Source organism: Lepidochelys kempii, chromosome 18 (assembly GCF_965140285.1).
Source record: "Lepidochelys kempii isolate rLepKem1 chromosome 18, rLepKem1.hap1, whole genome shotgun sequence".
NCBI classification, from domain to species: domain Eukaryota; kingdom Metazoa; phylum Chordata; order Testudines; family Cheloniidae; genus Lepidochelys; species Lepidochelys kempii.
The window spans coordinates 15739196-15759033 of NC_136397.1; the positions used below are offsets into that span (position 1 = coordinate 15739196).

General features: G+C 52.1%; 1 protein-coding gene across 8 annotated transcripts in view; it reads left to right on the forward strand.

The window, feature by feature from the left end:
• Positions 1 to 19838, forward strand: part of KLHL17 (kelch like family member 17) — a 38095-nt gene that overhangs the window by 3575 nt on the left and 14682 nt on the right. For 3 of the 8 annotated variants that reach the window (XM_078849305.1, XM_078849306.1, XM_073316566.2), the window contains 3 exons: positions 16075 to 16327; positions 17191 to 17312; positions 19171 to 19392. In XM_078849305.1, the coding sequence (XP_078705431.1) occupies positions 16117 to 16327; positions 17191 to 17312; positions 19171 to 19392 (555 nt within the window). In that variant the 5' untranslated portion in view covers positions 16075 to 16116. Of the gene's footprint in view, positions 1 to 404; positions 561 to 3058; positions 3145 to 16074; positions 16328 to 17190; positions 17313 to 17666; positions 19393 to 19838 lie in introns of those variants that run through there. The other 5 variants (XM_073316565.2, XM_073316567.2, XM_073316571.2 and 2 more) reach the window with 5 other exon arrangements.

Consider the following 19838-nt stretch of genomic DNA (forward strand, 5'->3'; position numbering starts at 1 on the left):
GAGAGCACAGGAATACTAATGGCCCATCATGCTCTGCATCACTTTTGGCCGCTGGGGGGTAGCAAGGGCTCCTCTCTGGACCAGTGTTTACTACAAACACCCAATTGCTACATTCGTTTAAAGGGGGGCGTAATTCAGCGGAGGAGGGTGCTAAGGCTTCTGAACTGATGGAGCAGGTTTTGGGAGTTTTTTTTGTCTTGCTGAAAATTATTCATGAATATTTCTACCATGCCCAGGAAAGTGTAAAAACTCCTTATATCCTGGCTGTTGAGTGAGCCGTGACCTGCAAAGGATTCCCAGGATCAATAGCTCTGTCACACAGCCTCCTGCGTAAATAATATGTCTTTTCGTCATCACAACAGCTCAGGAAAAGACCATTCTAGCATTTCTCTCTCTTTTTAAAGGCCTAGCTTGGTATCCCAGACTGTGATGCTCAGAAGAAACCCATGGCTGTCCATTATCCCCACTTAATTTTGTCCCCCACCTTGGTGATCTGTGAGTGAATCTGTGAGTCGGAAGATCTGGGTTCTATTCCTAGCTGAGCTGCTGTGTGACCTTGGGTGAGTCATTTCAGTTCCCTGGCCCTCTCTTTCTCCTCCCACCTGTTATTTGACTTGTCTGTTTAGTTTGTAAAGCTCTTTGGGGCTGGGACTGCCTGTGTCTGTACAGCACCCAGGGCAATGGGGCATCTGTAATACAAACAACTAGTATTTTAAACTAAAGCTAATGCTTCCTCTGGCTCATATTAAAGATAGTCCCGGCGGAGGCAGGTGAGGACTGTGCATGAGCCTCAGCTTGGCTGTAGTGTGGCCACTGTTGTTATGCAAGGGCAGCACAATCCTAGAGCCAGCACCACACCGCCTCACTTGTACAGAAGCGGAGGAAAGACAGGACCACTGAAAGCAGCCGAGCAGGCCCTCTGCCAGCCCCAATGCTCCCCTGTGCCTTCCGATTGATGGACTCCTGCTGCCTCCAGGCAGGTGCACAGGGTTGGGTAAAAGTGCTCCCACTCTATGCCTTCCAGGGCAGGGGAAAGCAGAATTTGACCCTTTGGGTTTGTGCATTCATCAGCGTGTCCTGTTATTTGACAGCCTGTGTGTTAGGTACATTGACCCTTCATAAAGAGGTAGAGAGAAAAGGCTTAGCTTAGTTTCTGGGCCTTTAATGGGTTGGTTTGATGTTGGACCTCAGCACCCAATGTGCTCCCCGTAGGCTGAGCACTTCAGAAAATCTGGCCCCAGGAGTCCACTGTTAGAGGATTAGCCCCAAGCTTGCAACTGCATCCATGCAGGTGGATCCCTGTATGAACCTCAGAACTCCATGGGGAGATGGTTGTAATAATAATACCCAGCACCTCACAAAGGAGAGCAATATCCTTATCCCCATTTTACAGACAGGGAAACCGAGACACAGAGAGGTAAAGTGACTTGCCCAAGGTCACCCAGCAGGCCAGTGGCCGAGCGAGGAATAAAAGCCAGGTCTTCTGAGTTCTAGTCCAGTGCTTTAGGCCACAGCATTGTGGCTTTCATAGAATCATAGAATATGAGGGTTGGAAGGGACCTCAGGAGGTCATCTAGTCCAACCCCCTGCTCAAAGCAGGACCAATCCCCAACTAAATCATCCCAGCCAGGGCTTTGTCAAGCCTGACCTTAAAAACTTCTCAGGAAAGAGATTCCACCACCTCCCTAGGTAACGCATTCCAGTGCTTCACCACTCTCCTATTGAAAAAGTTTTTCCTAATATCCAACCTAAACCTCCCCCACTGCAACTTGAGACCATTACTCCTCGTTCTGTCATCTGCTACCACTGAGAACAGTCTAGATCCATCCTCTTTGGAATGCCCTTTCAGGCAGTTGAAAGCAGCTATCAAATCCCCCCTCATTCTTCTCTTCCGCAGACTAACAATCACAGTTCCCTCAGCCTCTCCTCATAAGTCATGGGTTCCCGTCCCCTAATCATTTTTGTTGCCCTCCACTGGACGTTTTCCAATTTTTCCACATTCTTCTTGTAGTGTGGGGCCCAAAACTGGACACAGTACTCCAGATGAGGCCTCACCAATGTCGAATAGAGGGGAACGATCACGTCCCTCGATCTGCTGGCAATGCCCCTACTTATACAGCCCAAAATGCCATTGGCCTTCCTGGCAACAAGGGCACACTGTTGACTCATATCCAGCTTCTCATCCACTGTAACCCCTAGGTCCTTTTCTGCCGAACTGCTGCCGAGCCATTCGGTCCCTAGTCTGTAGCGGTGCATGGGATTCTTCCGTCCTAAGTGCAGGACTCTGCACTTATCCTTGTTGAACCTCATCAGATTTCTTTTGGCCCAATCCTCTAATTTGTCTAGGTCCCTCTGTATCCTATCCCTACCCTCCAGCGTATCTACCTCTCCTCCCAGTTTCGTGTCCTCTGCAAACTTGCTAAGGGTGCAGTCCACACCATCCTCCAGAGCATTAATTTTGTTTGTAGTGACAACGTACACACAAGGTTTTCCTACCATTCCTCAATGGACATATCCTTTCCTTGAGATAGTGGAGTATAGCTGAGGAGTAAGTGGCCAGTTCCATATCAGTAAGTTGCCACCTGTGATCAGAGGCTCTGAGCCTGGGCAGGTAGAATGCATGCACCTCGCTTGGTGTACCGCCGAGACAGAGTGGTGTAGCCTGAGCACAGGATGGGGAGCCAGCAGCTCCTGAATTTGAGTTCCTCTGATACTGACATCTTCTGTGCCGGTGCACAAGTTGCTTACTCTCTCCCTGTGCCTCAGTTTCCACCATTCCTAATATGGGAGGATGATACTGACCTGGAAAGGCCCAGGACTGGACCTGCCATGGGGTGGTGCAATGGGCAGCAGCAAAGGTGCATAACTCTGAGCAGCGCTCGGGTACCACAGCATTAAGCCTAGAAGGATAGCATAGGGGGAGTTTCAGGGAAGGAATGAGGTGCATCAGCAGGATGGTGAAGAGGAACCTGCCTGTACTGGGCCTGATTATAGCCTTGCAGGGGCACCAGACACATGCACGCAATATCCTCAATATGATGCATGCTTGTGTCTGCAGAGAGAATTCCCAGGGAGGGAGGGAGGCAATTGTGCTGCACAACCCACATCTCCTCCAGAAGGGACATCTCTGCTCCTTGACCAAAGGTAAAGTGTTTTTTTTCATTGCCGCCAGTCCGCTCCCTGGCTGAGTGCACCTGGGGGAGGAGAGTGATGTCTTCCTCCATGGAATTGATACTTCCCTGAGATGGGTATGTGGGATCATCTTGCCTCCTGTGAGGTCTTCGCCCCTGCTCTAATAAGGAGTGGCCATGGGAATTGGTTACTGGATCTCAGTCCTTAGCTTGCTTAGGGCTAGATCAGAGTAAGGATCTCCCCCTCCCCCCTCACTTCTGCACAGGGCTGGGAAGATCCAGGCATGCAGGCACCCCATCTGTTGGGTACATCTGACTCCCACTGCTGCAGGACCTGAGCGCCTCCCCAGGGTATTTTACACTGCCTCTCCCCAGCCTGGAGATGAAAGAACTGGATTTGGAGTAGTTTGTGTGAAGAAAGTGCTGGGGAGGGGTGGAGAAGTCAAGCCAAAGAGATGGATTTTGCATTTAGCTCATAACATGGTGAGACCTGTAGCCCCTTATCTCTCGCAGGAGCAAGAGTTCCATAGCCGAGGTGCAGATGCTGCTAAGGTTCTATCTGGCACTCCCACCACCGCCCTTAAGGCGTTGCCCTAGGGCATCGTCCAGCCTGAAATTCACCCTTTTTTAAAAAATGCAGGTGCACGGGACGGATGTGCAGAAGAAACGCTTTTAATTGGAAAAGGCACCAAACCTCCCCACCCACCGGAGCGGACTCCCAAAGCCCTGATGAAGGTTGTTAAAGCAATGATACTGACCTGGGCCAAACAGGCAGTGTGCCAATCCCTATACCCTGCCTGCAGCCACCACAATCTCTGCATGCTACAGAGCTGGCGATTGTGTGCGTCCCACCCCCAAAGCTACACACACTCCCTGGCAGCCTGTCACTTCCTTGCCGATGTCTAGACAGGAGGATTCAATGCGCGTCGTTATGTCTAATTCATAAAAACGTACAGGGAGAGCTGGGAGCTAGTGCGAGTCATCTCTATCTGTTGCACCCCACACTCTAGGCAAGTCGAAGAGCTGATTAATGCTGCTGATCAGCAGGCGTTCTGTGTGTGTGTGTGTTTTCTTGGGAGCAGAAAGAAGCAACTCCGTCAAGGAGAATTACAGCTACTCTGTTAATTGGGTCCTGGTGGCCTGCAGATGGAGGATGCGTGCTGGGGAAAGGTACACAAGAGAAGAGGCCTTTTTCAATGACGTTTTAGGCCAGGTTGTACTAGAGGCTTGTGCACGTGGTTGTCGCTCGCTGGGTCTTGCTGCAGAGGATGCATCTATGCGCGGGGATCTGCTGTTCGGCAGTCGGAGGCCATGACAGACGCAACATGCAGTTTAGTCTTTTGGCTTCTGTTGCTGGCTGGCTGGGGAGGGGGGGCCTGTGTGCTTTCTCCTTGTGCCCTCCCTCCCTGCGGGTGAGGAGGGAAATTGCGAGATGGGGCTGCTGAGTGCCCCTTCCTCCAGGAGTCGATGTTGGCGCGTCCTGTCCCGACATATTTATGTCTGTCAGTCAGGAACGGTGCTAATCCATGGCATCTGCAGGGCAGAACTGGGGTTTCCTTTTGAGTGCCACCTTCCCAGGCACACTTGATCTTCCCTCCTGCGGCTCTCTGCCGTGTCGTTTGGCTTCTAGCTGTGCTGAGCTGAAGAAATCAATGGGCTGTTACGGCGCCGGATTTGCTTCCCTGGGAGGTTAGCTGTGCAACAAGCCCCTTGGAAATGGGGATGGGGGGGGGTCAATTCCACAGGAAATATGCTTTTCCGATAGGCCCCTTGTGCTGCGCTCTAGCTCTGCCAGAATACTGGCACATGGACTTTTGTGACCACTATTCATGTGTTTTGGCTGTATAACAGGGCTGTGAGAATTTGAGCTGCTGTATACACTGGGGTGCCTACCAGCATTCCAGGGATATGAAGGAGAAGTCTGAAAAGTATGGGATCATGCTTATTTTTAAGGGTTGGAATCTCATCGTGGCTTGGTGATGGTTCAAAACCATCCCTTTATATCCGAGTCTGGTCCTTTGGGGCCCTGGAATACAGAGAGGAGGGGCCTTAGAAATTATTATTGCTTGCAAACATCTCATCTGATCTCGTGTTCCTTAGTAACTGCTTCATGGATATAGGCTGTAGGACGTTGGGACCTCTCTTAAAATACTGCACAGACGGCCACCCTAGCTTGGACTCCTGTGTTAATTTCATGCCACCACCTGGCACTGCTTCTCTTCAAACGGAAGGTGAGAGGGGTGAGAATTTGCACACCAGGTATCTGGTTTGTTTTACTGATGCATTTGCTCATGCTGTATTTCTGGCAATGCTGTGCAGTAGAACCACAGAGCCTATTGTTATGCTGTCAGCAAGGCTATTTGTGCCTCATGATTGTTCCTGGGGACTGTGTCCTCTATTTGTGTTCTGCCCCAGTGTGACACAGAGGACAACTTCTAACCCTATCCGTGCCCTCTTTTTTTTTTTTTTTTAAAAAAAAAAAAAAGCATTTGTGTGCAATTCACACACACACACACGTGTGCGGAAAATTGAGGATTTTGAATTGAGTTTTCCCTAGAACAATACAAATGCCCCAAAAGTCCTTAAGACAGGGCTAATTATTAGGGTCTTTTTAAAAGAGGAAATGGGGAAAGCATTTAACTGCATTCAACATATAAAAAATGTTTAAACAGGGGAAAAATACCAAGCCTTCATTACTCTTTTCTAACAGTGCCCCAGTCAATATCAGGGGCTGCACAAATACAAGAAGAATATGGTCCCTGCACCAAATAGCTTTACATTTAATCCCAGTATACGTTTAATCCCAAACTGTGGAGCCCTGTGGACATGGGTGAGTTCCCTACCCTGATCCTGCTGCAGCTCATGCGAACTCATTGGTTTTTGCCCAAACATGCCCCTTTCCTGTTCTTAATTTAATTAACCCTCTAAAGCAGGGCTGTGCTTACCCAATGGCAGAGTCAGGACCCAAGTCTGTCTCTGTGGGTACAAGGTCTGCTGAGATACATCCATTTGCAGGATCGAGGCCATAAACTTTATGCTTCCTCCTGGGATGCCTTAAGGAGAGGCGTTCCTCTGGGGAGAAATCCTCCCTCTTGAGTCAGCCTTTTATCCTCCTGAGTTGGAGCTAATGAGACCCACTTGGTCTGGTTGCTAGGGTGAATCCACAGAATGGCTCTGCACCTGGGGCCTGAGCCTGACACACACTCACATCCTCGTAGTGAAGTTTCCTAGGCAGGTGACCAAAGGAGGGAGGCCAGAACTAAGCGCCTAATGAGCTTACCTGAACCCATGCTTCCTTGGACACGTCCTTTCTCTGCTCAAACTGTCCTCTCCTCTTGCTACTCCATGTACTTACAAGCAAGGAAGGAGCTGCAGAAGAAGCTTGAGACTGCATCTCAGTGAGGAGGGTGCATCTAGTGCTTGACCTTGCAGGTGCCCACACGTAACCTCCGTCTGCACCAGAGCCCGATGGCGTCGTGTTCCCTGTTTATGTGCCATGCAAGGGCGTGCGCACCCCTACCGCAGTGCTGAGCGCCACGAGGATGCTTGAAGGCAAGATCCGGGCCTCTATGGAGACTCACTAGACCTGTCCTGTTGCAAACAGCACAACGCAACCTATCATCTACTGGCTTGAAAACCAGGTGCAGTGTCACACCATGGTGGTGAAATGGGGAGAGGACAAGCTCGTTAAGTCCGTGAGCGGAAAAGGTCTAATTGCTGTGGGAGGTGGGGACAGGCCTCTTGCCTCTTCTTTGTCCCTCCTACCCCCATCCTTCTACCCATGGCTCAGGAATGGGAAGGATCTACAGGCCCCCCTCCCTTCATGTACCTCCCTAGATCCCTAATGCTGCAGGAGGAAGCAGGCTGAATGGGGTCCCCTTCAGGAACTGTTGCACACCCTTGTGGGGTGGGTGGGGAAGGGAAACAAAAGTTGGCCTCTCCGTAGGACCCTACTGCCTGCTGCAGAAACAGGTGGGAGACGGTGCCTGATATGTAATCTGGATCTCTGCCCAATGGTCAGGCCACTAGCCTAACACTTGGGAAACCGAAATTCAAGTCCCTGCTCTGGCACAGGCTTCCTGGGTGACCTTGGGCAAGCCATTCAGCTGCTCTGTGCCTCAGTTTCCCATCTGTACAATGAGGGTAATAGCACCCCCCTACCTCACAGCGGTGGTGTGAGGATGAATACAATAAAGATTGAGGTGCTTTAATATGACCGTGATGGGGGCGGGAGCATATAAGTACCTTTAGCTAGATTTGGCCATCACTGCTAGGTAATAGCCTGCAAACTGTTACAAAATACAGAGCCATCACCTTCCCAAACTCAGCACTGAGAGAGCCCCTTTCCCCCAATACCTGCATGCTCCCTTCTCTTCCTCTTGTTCCCTTTCCTTAGCCTGTGTTTGGGGAGCTGCTGGGGAGGGGGCGGGAGCGACTCTGCATGTCTGGCCCCCGCTGCATCTTGAAGCTCAGCCTACCAGCCACATGCTAGACTTCTCCCACTTCTGGTCTCCTCTCTTTAAATGCAGCTAGATCGCCTCCGACCCTGAGGAGCTGGCTGCCCCCAGGGGACCAGGAGGGCCCTGTCTCGGGCAGCCCTGCACGTCATTCCAATTCTCGAGTGGTATGAGACGCTGGCCGGCTGCCCCAGCTGGGGAGTGCCGTGCTGAGGGCATTCTCCATGCCTGCTTCACCCTAGTGATATTCGCCTGGCTTCTTCCTGAACAGCTCATAAGCATGGGTGACAGTGAGCAATTCCTGAGGGGTAAAATCCCTGCGTTGTGTGTGTGTGCGGGCCGGGTCGGGGGGATGTGTCCTTCAAACACCACTAGCTAATAGCAACGGTGCAGCCATAGGCACAGTGTCAGGGCCAGATTAACCCTGCCCCTTATGAAGTTGTTCACGCCAATGCACAGTGAGTAGGGGAAAAAACCCGACCAAGTCAGGCTGATGAGGATTCAGATTGCCGCCTCTCTGCGCCTTGCTCCATCCTTCACACTGGGGTGCTGGAGGTGCTAGGAAGGGCTCAAGGATGATACTGGGCCAGTGGGTTCAGTTAAAGAGACCCTGCCAAGCAGATCACACTTCCCCTTTGTACAGGAGTGTTGGAGCTAAGTATGCCTGGCGTACAGGGGTGCAGTGCATTGTGGAGAAAGGTGTGCTCCCCAAGCCAAACCAAATCCACTGCTCCCTCCACACCCCGTTCTGGAGGGCCCCTCAGGTCTTCATGGCTGTTGCAGCCAGTTCAGTTTCCCCTTCTGATGGTTGTTCTCTTGGGTGCCCTGGGTGGGGATCCAGTGCTGCCGATCACCCTAGCATGCTGTGTCCAGGGTGCTTTGGTAGCCTTGCGAGAGCAGGACTTGTGCCTGAAAAGATTTTTAAGGGCACTGTAAGGCCTGCAGCTAAGGATGGGGATGAATTATCGGTGCAGTGCAAGAGGGGGTACCTAGGAGCAATGCAGAGACCTGAAAAGGAAAAGTCTTACACCTGTCTGTGTGTATATACACACTCCACCTAGAAGCATCCCAGTCACTTGCTGGCTTTGGGGTGGAATAGAGGACATGCACTCCTGACTCTCCAGCGTGTCCCACCTCTGCCAGTGAGCTGTGACAAAGGATGCACAGATCCCCCAGCCTGGTCTCTTCCTGCTCCTCCCGCTCCTTGCAGCTGACTGGATACTGACATTTCAGTGCTTTCACTGGTGCAGAAGTGGCCTTGGGTTTTGGCCTCTTGTCACTTGTCAGCCACAAATCAAGTGCATGGTTTTTAGGGCTAGTGTAAGACTCTCAATGGTGAGTTGGAACCAGGAAGCCAAGATGAACAGGGATCCGTACTGCCAATGAGAAGACACCACTGCAGTATATTGCGCATATGTCATAGACCAAATCTGTCATAGAATATCAGGGTTGGAAGGGACCTCAGGAGGTCATCTAGTCCAACCCCCTGCTCAAAGCAGGACCAATCCCCAATTTTTGCCCCAGATCCCTAAATGGCCCCCTCAAGGGTTGAACTCACAACTCTGGGTTTAGCAGGCCAATGCTCAAACCACTGAGCTATCCCTCCCCCACGGTGGCTCTTTCGTTAACCCTTTTCCTTCTGCTTCCCACTGGGAGTGAAACCCAGCAATGGTTTTCTCCAGTAGTGCTGTGGAATGCTACTGGTTCAAAGGCAACGTACGAGTGGGGAGATGCAGCGGGAGGCCGGAACTCTGGCTCTAAGATCACGGGTCTTTACTCCGTGAGCTAAAGATCTCGGTCCGTTAACCCAATAAACAGTAGTAGACTCAAACCTGTGTATGGCCCAGCCGTAGCATCGCTCCATATGACCAGTTACTTGAGGAGGCACAGAAATTGAATGCTGGGTACGTCAGCTGGAGGGAATGTGACCTTCTACCCAGCAGCCACCTGGGAGTCCCCCGGCACCCTGGTTCTTGCAAAGAGGCATCCTGTGCCGAGCATTTCAGAGCTCCCAGCTGGCAAGGTAGCCAGGATTGCAGTGCCAAGAGAAGCCAGTTCTCCCAGGCCTGTCTGTGTGAAGGGCAACCCCAGAGCCTTTTTCTGGGGAACTGACTCTCTGGCCCTGTTCACAGCTCAGGGTGTTTCCATTCACTCCCTCCAAAATATGCTTTTTTGGGCAAGAGAACAGCCCTCCCTTTGGGTCAGGATCATTTGCATTCATTAACCGAGCCGTTGTGCACGGCCACCTTCTGTTTTTTTGTTTTTGTTTTTTTTCCGGTCGTAACTTAAGAAATTAATATTCATCGGCCGCTGAATGTATCCGAGCTGACGTGTCACACGTGCAGCCCAACGTCTGCGCGCTCAACAAAACCAAGCTTGTTTCTCCCCCTGTTTGTTCAGGAGACTGGCTCACTGTCTCTTGTGATCCAGGCACTGTTCCCTATTCATTCCCTCTCAGTGGGGCTGACAGAACCTTCACTTCCTGAGTGTGAGATTTCTTATTCCCGTGCACGTTTTTAGTGCCGGCATCTCGTCGGAGAGTGCTGCTAGGAACTGGCTCCCCCTCTGTGCCCGCAGCACAAGCAGGGGCAGAGCGAAGATTCCCTTCTTTCCCTGCCAACTCCGACAGTCCTCTCATTACGGCTGGGAACCCACACCCATTAAAGGCAAAGGGGCAACCCCGCAAACAGGATCAGGCCCTCTATCCACGGTACAAGGCGCAGTAGTGCAGTGTGCTTGACTTCTGACTTGGTGTGACCACCTCTAGGAATGGGGGAACCCAGTCTCCATGGCCTTTTTGTTCTTTAGCCTCTCTGCTGAGACTGCTAACCAGGGGGCCCAATTAGGGCCCATTATAGTGGCCTCTGATCTTCAGCTGCTCATCTTCAGCTTGTCGTCATGGTGACTGGCAAGGGTTTGTTTTTCTTCTCCATCAGACCTTGTATGAACACCTGTCTAGATATCACTTCTCTATCGCTAACGGCCCCTTCTGTGTTAACTATCAGACTGTGTGGGATGGCGTGGCTGTACTGGGAGATGATTGGTTGCTTCACACCTTCCGCTGAATCACCTTTAACTTTTCTGAGTATCCCCATGTAGACACGCCCTTGAAGACAGAACCCCTGGCATGGTAGGGAGAATGCCAGATGAGAGATGGCACCCAGTGTGTGGAGGGATGCAAGGAGCCCCTGAGGTGTGCAATGTGCTCAGGTGACACAAACTGAGACGTGTGTGAGCCCCTAGTGGGTTTCTTGGAGACTAATTGAGAAAGAACAGATAAAACTAGATTTCCAATTGTTAGCTACAGCCAGGGGTGGGACGCAGTGGTGTTCCACCCACCATCCCAGTGGCTCTGCTCAAACAATTGGCTGTGTGATACTTAGCAGCCTTAACATTTTAGTGTTGACCAGTGACAATTCCCCATTGAGAGGGAAGCGGTGGCTCCCATCCTAGAGCTGTTGTTTAGTCTGTCAGCCGGGTGGAGACAGGACAGACAGCACTGTACCTGTCCAATTTCCCAGGGTTGTCTTTGAGGATTAAGTTACAGTGAACTGAGGCCAGTTTACTCCTGAATGAGAGCATCCATGCCGGGGAGGGGAATAATGTGCTTTAATTTATGGGCATTGACTTCATCTCTTCAGCTGATTTGCCTTAAGTAACTTCCCTGTGTGTCCCATGTAGACTAAACACCTAACTTCTGCAGGACCCGTTTGGGTTGCCTGAGCAGCCCTGCCCCAGCTGATGCTGCGGTTCATGTTTCCTGTCTTCAGAGACTGACGTCTCATGGTGGGGAATGCTGTGCGTTCTCTCATGCTGCAGCGTTGCAAGCAACCTGGCCTAATGTCCTGCCCCAGAGCAATCTGACCGGGTGACTCTGCATGCCATCCTCAGCCAGTCTACCAATGCTATATGTCCAAGGCCAGTGAAACGCAGCAGCCCATGGAGGGGTGTTTGCCAGTCCTCCCGATTTTATTGCCACTCTTGGGATGGTTGGTGTTTTGTCTTAAAGCCCCGGCTCCTGAATTTATGCTATCTCCTGAGAATCTCAGCTTACTTTTTTTACATATATAAGTTCTGAGCTTCTAGGGTTGCAGAGAAGCTTGTGAGTCAAGTGTCCCCTGTAGGCTCAGACACCAGAAGGCAAAGAAATGGAACCAAAACGCTCTTGTGAGATGTGCTTAAAAACCATGATTCTCGATTTGTAGATTCCAAGGCCAGAGGGGACCATTGTGATCATCTAGTCCAGTGTTTCTCAATGACCGGACCGTGAACCGGTGCCGGTCCCTGAGATCTCCTGCATAGAACAGGCCATAGAACTTACCCAAAATAATTCCTTACTGGAGGGGCTGAGTCATTTTCAAGCAGCTGGGGTTGGTGATACTGCGAGTGGCAACCAATATACAGTACACAGGGCAACAGTGAAGTTTTGTGCAAGGACCTGAGGGCAAGACAAGACCACAAGCCGTTTTTAAGTACCCATCCCCAAACGCCTCACTTAGTAAACTGCACGGAACTCTGTTTTTCTGCTGAGGGAGGGCTGGGAGGCCCCGGTCGGCCCTGCGGAGGTTTGAACCTGTGTTTCCAGGGCATCTCAATAATGCAGTTTAAAAAGTGCCTGGTTTCCTTTTATCTGATTGTCCATTAACTGCCCATGCTCCACCTCCCCAGCAGGAATGGAGGGCAGGGGGTGAGTTGACACCTTTTGCTGCTGCTGTGGTCTCTCTGCATGTTCTACTGCCCTGTCTGTGACTTATGTCCCCTTATGGCATTACAAGACTACTGCTGGCTCTGCTTCTCTGGGACTCCCCTCCCCCCCGATTGGCTGGCAGCCCCCACCCGTTCCTGTCAATCACTGATGGCTAATGTTGCCTCTAGGAAGGAAAGAGGGCTCTGTGCTCTGAGGCAGGCTGGCAATTCAGTCACCAGTCAGAACCCCCCATGTGAATATAAGGAGAGGAAGCCCAGGGAAGGGAGCGGCCCCTACACATGGTACTCTGAGAACGGCTCCTCTGTCACCAGGCCGGGAAGCCTAGCTGGGAGGGGTACCCCCCAGGGATCTCCTGTGCTTGTGGCTTGGTGCATTCACTTTCCCATGCCTTGCTGTGAGGGTGGCTGCTTCTGTGTGTGCTGGATGCAGCATGTTTATGTGGACGCAGTGCGGGGGGGTGAACACCCCCAGGAGGTGCCAAGAGGGTGTTTAGATACAATTGCTCCACAAACCCGAGTCAGGGAAAGCTGCACAGGATAATGCCTAGCGCCTCTACTTCCCTGACCTCCAAGCTCTTTGTAAAGAGGGTATCATTCTCCCCATTTCACAGATGGGCAAGTCACTTCCCCAGGGCTGTGCAGCGACTCAGGGGCAGAGCTGGCAAGGGAACCCGGAGTCCTGTCTTCCAGCCCTGTTTTCTAAATTCTAAAGCCCCTCCCCCAGCCTCCAGTTTCAGCCAGGGCATGCCTGGCATGACGGGGCTCTTGCTGCAAGCTCAGAAGAGCGCAAGGAAAGATCTTGGTGTCCACTTGCTTCCTACCTCTCTCTCTTTTCATGTAACCCCCTCCTCCACCACCTCTGCTGGCGAGATGTGGAAAGTGGCAGCGAGTGATTCCAATTAGAACTGGAGCATGCCTAACATCGTAATGGGCAAAAGCACGCCTGGTGGCATATTAAGCGGGTAAACTAGCTTCAGGAGGCGCACGGATCCCTCCAGGGAGCCTGGGGGTTTGTCTTCAGGAGATTGCACCTGGGGAGGGGAATAAAGCAATTATTGCAAAGCCCGTCCAATACAATAAAACAGCCTTTGGAAACAGTCCTTGAGCACAGCCTGACAGGGTAATAATTATACCTCACATTCACCAGGCTGCCTTTCAGCCCAGCATTTTACCCACGTTAATTAACGTGCCTGGCGTGTATTATACATATTGCAGCTTCACTAAGGACTCTCGTAATCAGCATTTGGGCTCCCAGGACTTACAGATGGAGAAGGTCTATTCGATCATCCGATGCATTTCCCCCTTTCAAGGGCATGATGATGTCCCGTACTCCCCCCACACGCACCCATCGCTGGAAACATCAGTTTTGTTTTGGTTTTTTGCTTTTGTCCTGTGTGTGTGAGCCTCCACTGGAGACGATGGGGGTGAGAGTCTGAAATTTTTCTCCTTCCTCTGTGTGTGTCTGTTAATCGAAGTACCAGAGGGCATTGCAGGTTTCTCTCCTGCATGTTATTGTACCCCCCCCACACCCCAATCCTGGTACATTGTGTGCTGCTAAAAATAAATAAATCAATGTCTTCACAGCTGAGCAACTGCTGCATGGGGGAGTTCTATTTTTAAATGCCTGGCGGACGGTGGCGTGTAGGTGCGGTGCAGGATACAGAGGCTGGGGAGACTCTCTCGCTGCAGGAATGCAGGGGCAGGTGGATTGATCAGAACGTGGCTAATGATTTTCAAAAGTTGCCTTTTTCCTTCCCCCTCCTGGCTCGCTTTTTTTGTTTTTTTTTTCTTTTTCTTTGGCTGCTGCTTGCAGTGAGAATCTAAAAGCCTGTCAAACGCCTTTCAAAACATGGCAGGCGGCTTAGACACATGTGGCCTGCCAGCATGGCAATAGAAGAAGAAAATGTCTTAGCAGAAACAAATGCCTTTCTTTCCCACATCCCTCATATAGGGAACCCTTCCCCCCCAGATTCACTAGGGATGACATGGATTGGGGGGGTGCAACATTCTTACTCTTGAATTCAAAGGGTATGTCTGTGGCGTGCTCTCGTGACCCCATCCAGGGGGGCTTTTTCTTGGTGGAGCAACTACACCAAAGCTTGTTCAAAGACACTCCTGAGTGTGGGTAAAGCAGGCTTGGCGTAACACCCCATCTCCATGCCCTGCCTGCAAAAAATCCAAAGTTATTTGCTAAAGAGAATTTCCAAAACCTTGACTGAGACTGTGGTTGGTCTCCAGGATTATCCGTCTCCTTAGATCTGCTGTAGCCAAATAGCAAGTTGTTGGGCTGGGTGAGAGAGAGAGAGAGAGAGAGAGAGTGATAAAGTCAATGCAGGAAGAATTACCCACCACAGGGCAAATTCTTCTCCCACACCTATATGAGCTATATGATTAACAGATGGGTTGTGTTGTCACCCCAAATGGGCTCCTCTATATAAAGGGTGGCAACCTGGGGATGTTAGCCAGAGTACAAAGGAGCCCCTCATCAGCGGCATGTGGGAGCAATAGGTCTGACCTACGTTTGAATGTGTGGGCACCCCAGTTTGCTCCCCAGCAGAGCTATGTCAGGATCTGAAAAGCCTGCGGGGCTCTGGGGTGGAGGCCAGACATGCACTATACTGACTGGGGAGGCAGCGTACTACGTGCGGAGGGAAACAGAGCATTGGTCTTTATTCTTTTCAAAGCAATCTGAAGAACTTCAAGGAAGAGAGGGCTCCTTTCCCAAACTGGGCTGCAGGATGGCCCCAGGTTCTGCGGGAGAAGAGACCAGAGATCTGAAAAGACAAACTGCTCTTTTCAAAATATTGCACTAATACTATTCAGTTGCAGTTTAAATAGTCAAATAGCTTGTATCAGTGAAGTAGAGTGGCAGATTCTTCTCCAGCTGCATGGTGATGAATTATTTCTGTTGCCATAGACCAGGGTCCCCATTATGCAAGGTGCTGTAGAAATGCATAGTAAGACACAGCTCCTGCCCCAAAGAGTTTACACTCTGAGCAGGCAACTGGTGAAGAGGGAAACTGAGGCACAGAAGGGGCAGTGATTTGCCCAAGGTCACCCAGAGCCAGGAATAGAACCCAAGTCCTCTGAGTCCCATGGTCTATTTCATAATCTACAACACCGCTGCTGAGTATAATACAGGGAGCATTGGGTATTTATTTTTATCATTCAATTTTTTAGTCTTGTGTTTGTTTTAATAGCCTGGGTCTTTTAATTAAGCTCTGTTTCACCCATGCAGAGCTGGTGTGCTATGGTAAAGGGAAAAGGTAGCAATCCAAGATTAATGCCTATGCTGGTGTAGCTTGGAAATGTGCATTGTTAGACTGACTTGGATAAGATACCTGGCTATAACTTCAAGGAAAAGCTCCTGTGTACGTTTCTAGCCATGTCTCCAACCGAATGTTGCCCTTATTTTAATTACACCCAGTGGGCTATGTCCTGCCCTCAGCTGGACCATTGCAGGATGGGGTCTTGGCCCTAGTGTCCACAACTCTTGGCACTCCCGTGGCATCTCAGTTCCTCTGTGGCATCGGATGCTTCTCTAGGGTGATCCTTGCTCATGAGAATTCACTGCAAAGTTTGGGGGCAGGAAGGCATTTTCCTCCTAGTGGGGCCCATTGCAGGGGACCTGGTATGAGGGAAGCTCTCCTCCCGGGGGGACTTTGAGCAGGCTTGCTCGGCTAGGAAGCAGACGAGTGTATCGCTTGGTGGGAGCCTTGAGGAAGTGGCTCAACCTCAGTCATTCCTCCTTCGCTGACCTCCCTGGCTTTCCCCTGCAGTGACCCCGCTGAGAACCGAGTGCCCGCCGTCGCCCTGCAGCCATGGAGGGGGGTATGCAGCTCCTCAACCGGGACGGCCACAGCATCTCCCACAATTCCAAGCGGCACTACCATGACGCCTTCGTCTGCATGAACCGCATGCGGCAGCGCGGCCTGCTGTGCGACATCGTGCTGCACGTGGGCACCAAGGAGATCAAGGCCCACAAGGTGGTGCTGGCCTCCTGCAGCCCCTACTTCCACGCCATGTTCACAAGCAAGTATCTGACTCTTCCCAGGAGCCCACGTTCTCCCCATTCCCTTTTGTTCTTCCCTTCGGGCCTGCAGAGCTCCAGACCACAAACCCCTTCCTTGTGCACTTTCTCTGACCCGCCTTGCTCCACACTGCTCCCCACCTCTCAACCCACCTCCCCCTCCTGCAGCAGCCTCCTTCCCCCATTCAAACCCAGTTCCCGCACCAGGCCTTCCATCCCCAACTCGCCACGGATAAGAAGGCTGGAAGTTTTTGGCTTTCCAAAGGCATCTCCTGCAGGCTGTGGGCCCTGGCCCCCTCTTGCTGATGCCAGGGGGAATTGGCTGTCAGACCAGTGATGTGAACGGGGAGGGAGAGGGGAACGGGGCTTGGGTCTAATCTAGACCTTACATGGTCTTAACTAAGCTCCAGGCTTCTGAGTTTTTGATGATACAGGAGTACGGGTAGTGGGAATGTCAGAGCTGACTATAGCCTGTCCTCAGCTCAATGTCTAGTTTAAAGGCAAGGTGGAGAGAGGAGTCCAGTTAACAGAAAGGGAGAGATGCCAGGAGGAAATTATGAGAGAAGGAAATTAGGGTGGAGGAACCTCTGGTTTAAAGACAAGGGAGAGGCCCCAAGGAATCGGTGAGCAGGGGTCTTCAGTTAAAGCTGACACAGAGAATCCCTAAGTAATCAGTGGGGGATCCCCAGTTAAAGGTGCAGGGGAGAAGCCCCAAGAATCAATGGCTGGGGATCCCAGTAATATACCTGGGGAAACTGTTGTTCTGTTCAGAACCATTGACTTGTTCCATGCATGGCCGAGAGTGCTCTTGGGCCGCGTGCCTGCCTGGCTGGGCCTCATTGGAGTTTTCCGTGCGTCCCCACAGATGAGATGAGTGAAAGCCGCCAGACCCATGTGACGCTGCACGACATTGACCCGCAGGCCCTGGATCAGCTGGTGCAATATGCTTACACTGCGGAGATCGTGGTGGGTGAAGGGAATGTGCAGGTAGGAGTCTCCCCCTCCCCCCTAAAACCTATCCCTCGGCCCTGCTGCCCTTCGGAGAGGACTAAAGATCCATCCTTAGGGACCTGATTCATGACCTTCAAACATTGGCACCAAGACAGTGCCTTGCGCCTGATTGTAGTTTTGGATGGGAGTGGAGTTCCTCCTTTCACTGAGCCCAGAGGCAAAGTGCTTGCGAGGGCTTTGGCCCATCACTCGTGCTGGGAACGGCTGCCCCATGGGCTCTGCCACAACTGGACCGAATCCTGAGAGGCGCTGAATGCTTGCGACTGTCACTGACTTCAGTGGGAACTGCAGGTGCTTGTCCTCATCATCCGCCCTTTGGTCTCTCTCCAGCTGCTTGGTCTGGAACCGAGCCTGTTTCAGCTTCTCCCTCTGGGTTGGGCTTTTGTGGAGTTTCTTTACAAGGGCTGGAAAAATCCTATTACCCTGTAGCCCTGGGCAACCAAATAACAAAGCAACTGGGCTGAAGGCCAGTTGTCGTTCTCAGCTTTGGATCTGATGCTCCGGCCACTCCGAGCACCGAGAATCATGAAGTGCAGCTCAGGTCAGATCAGCAGCTTGACCATGAGGAAAGTACACGATGTCGCACCTTAGTGGAGACGTCTAGCCTAGGTGCAGCCTGGCCTACGTGTGCAGAAATGAAAAGTTAGTTTCCTACAAAATCTTGCACCAGCCTTTTACCTGTGTGTGTGTATCCAGGGGGGAATGGGGGCGGGGGCTCCAACCCCTTAAATTTTGCTACTCCATGAAATCAAACAAAATTACTGTTTTTTTTTCTTCCCCCCAATTCAAAAACACAAGCATCTTTGCAGTCCTCTCTTGCCTGGAAAGAACCTGTTTGTCTTTTGAAATGAAAAACTTGCAAAAGCTTTATATTAAATTTGTACTGATTTGGGGGAAGGGCAGGGGAGAAAATCCGAGTCTCCATCAGCTTTGCCTTTTCTTTCAGACACTTGTTTCCCCTCCGGTCCCTGATCCCATGTCCCTGAGTCTTCAGCTCCGTGTAACTGAATCACACAGCCCAGGGGCCTTCTCGGGAAAGAACGAGACAGCTGGCCGCAGAACCTGTTGTTGTTGTTCTCGCTTGTTTCCAAATTCTGCTTTCTGCGCTGGCCTGACGTGACCCTCCTCTACCCTATCTTCGTGAGGGTCTGCGAGGGATGGGGCGTGAGTCCTGCAACCTCGCTCCAGCTCAGCACAAAGAGTAGAATTCGGGGCACTCCTCTAAAATAGCCGGCAGCCGCTCTGTGGCTGCTGATTCATTTTATACTGACTAAGCTGCTGGCAAGGAAAGGATGGAGCTGTTTTTCGTGACACCCAGAGCCTGCCGGGGGTGGGATGGGAGAACCCATTGCAGAGATGCGGGTGGTTCAGGCTTTTGTTTGAGAGCTGCCACTCCACCCTGCCTCTTGTAAGGCCTGTTCAGGCCCATTGAGGTTAATGGGAATCTTTCTATAGGCACTTTTGCCTCTCATCGCCTGGGAGGTGAAGGGTTCTCCTGCATTCTGTATCTGAGGAAGTCAGCCAGCCCCATAAAGGCGCAAAGCCACAAAGGAAACTATGAGAGAGTGGGTCAAGTGCAGACTTTCAATGGGACTTTCTGTGGGATATGCTTGGCCCACGGGCTGCACTCTGGATCCTAGATCTTAGCTGGCCTCCTAGGAACTGTGTCCCAGGGCTCTCCCAGGCCAGGGTATCTCTTGACCGCTGGCCCTGTCTCTGTGGGGAAAGCATTAGGCCCCTGCTTGAGGAAGAGGGGATGGTGGGGCTGTCTCTGCGGGCAGCAGTGGTGGAAGCGGTGGGCTGCAGCCCCAGCCGCTTCCCTGTCTGCCCGCAGACGCTGCTTCCAGCCGCCAGCCTCCTCCAGCTCAACGGCGTGCGGGACGCCTGCTGCAAGTTCCTGCTGAGCCAGCTGGACCCATCCAACTGCCTGGGCATCCGGGGCTTCGCCGACACGCACTCCTGCAGCGACCTGCTCAAGTCCGCCCACAAGTACGTCCTCCAGCACTTTGTGGAGGTGTCCAAGACGGAGGAGTTCATGCTGCTGCCGCTCAAGCAGGTGAGCCCCCTCCCGAGGCCTCGCGCCTTTTCTCCGCACTGTGGCGTGGCTCCCACTGACTTTCTCCTGGGGGTGCAGAGCGCTGCGTGATGCAAGCGGGGATGTCACACCATGCCCGCTGGCTCTGGCCGGTCACCTCTGCTTCGCCGTGGTGTCTTCATCCCCTCTCGGTAGGACCTGGGGGCTAGTTCACGCCTCTCCGCACCCCCCCCCCCACGCACACTCTCTGTCTCAGCCCCTAGCCCACACAGAGCGGCTAGCCATGGAACAGAGTCAGCGAGGTGCTGGGGGGAGGGAGGGGCTGCCGTGCTGGCAGGAGATGGCCGGGGTGTGGGTGAGGAGGGAGGAAGTAGTTATAGGCAGGGAGGGAAGCGATGGGGGCTGGTTTGTGCTACTCCATCCAGGCCTCGGCCTAGCCCACCCAGCACTGCCCGAGTTCCTCCAAC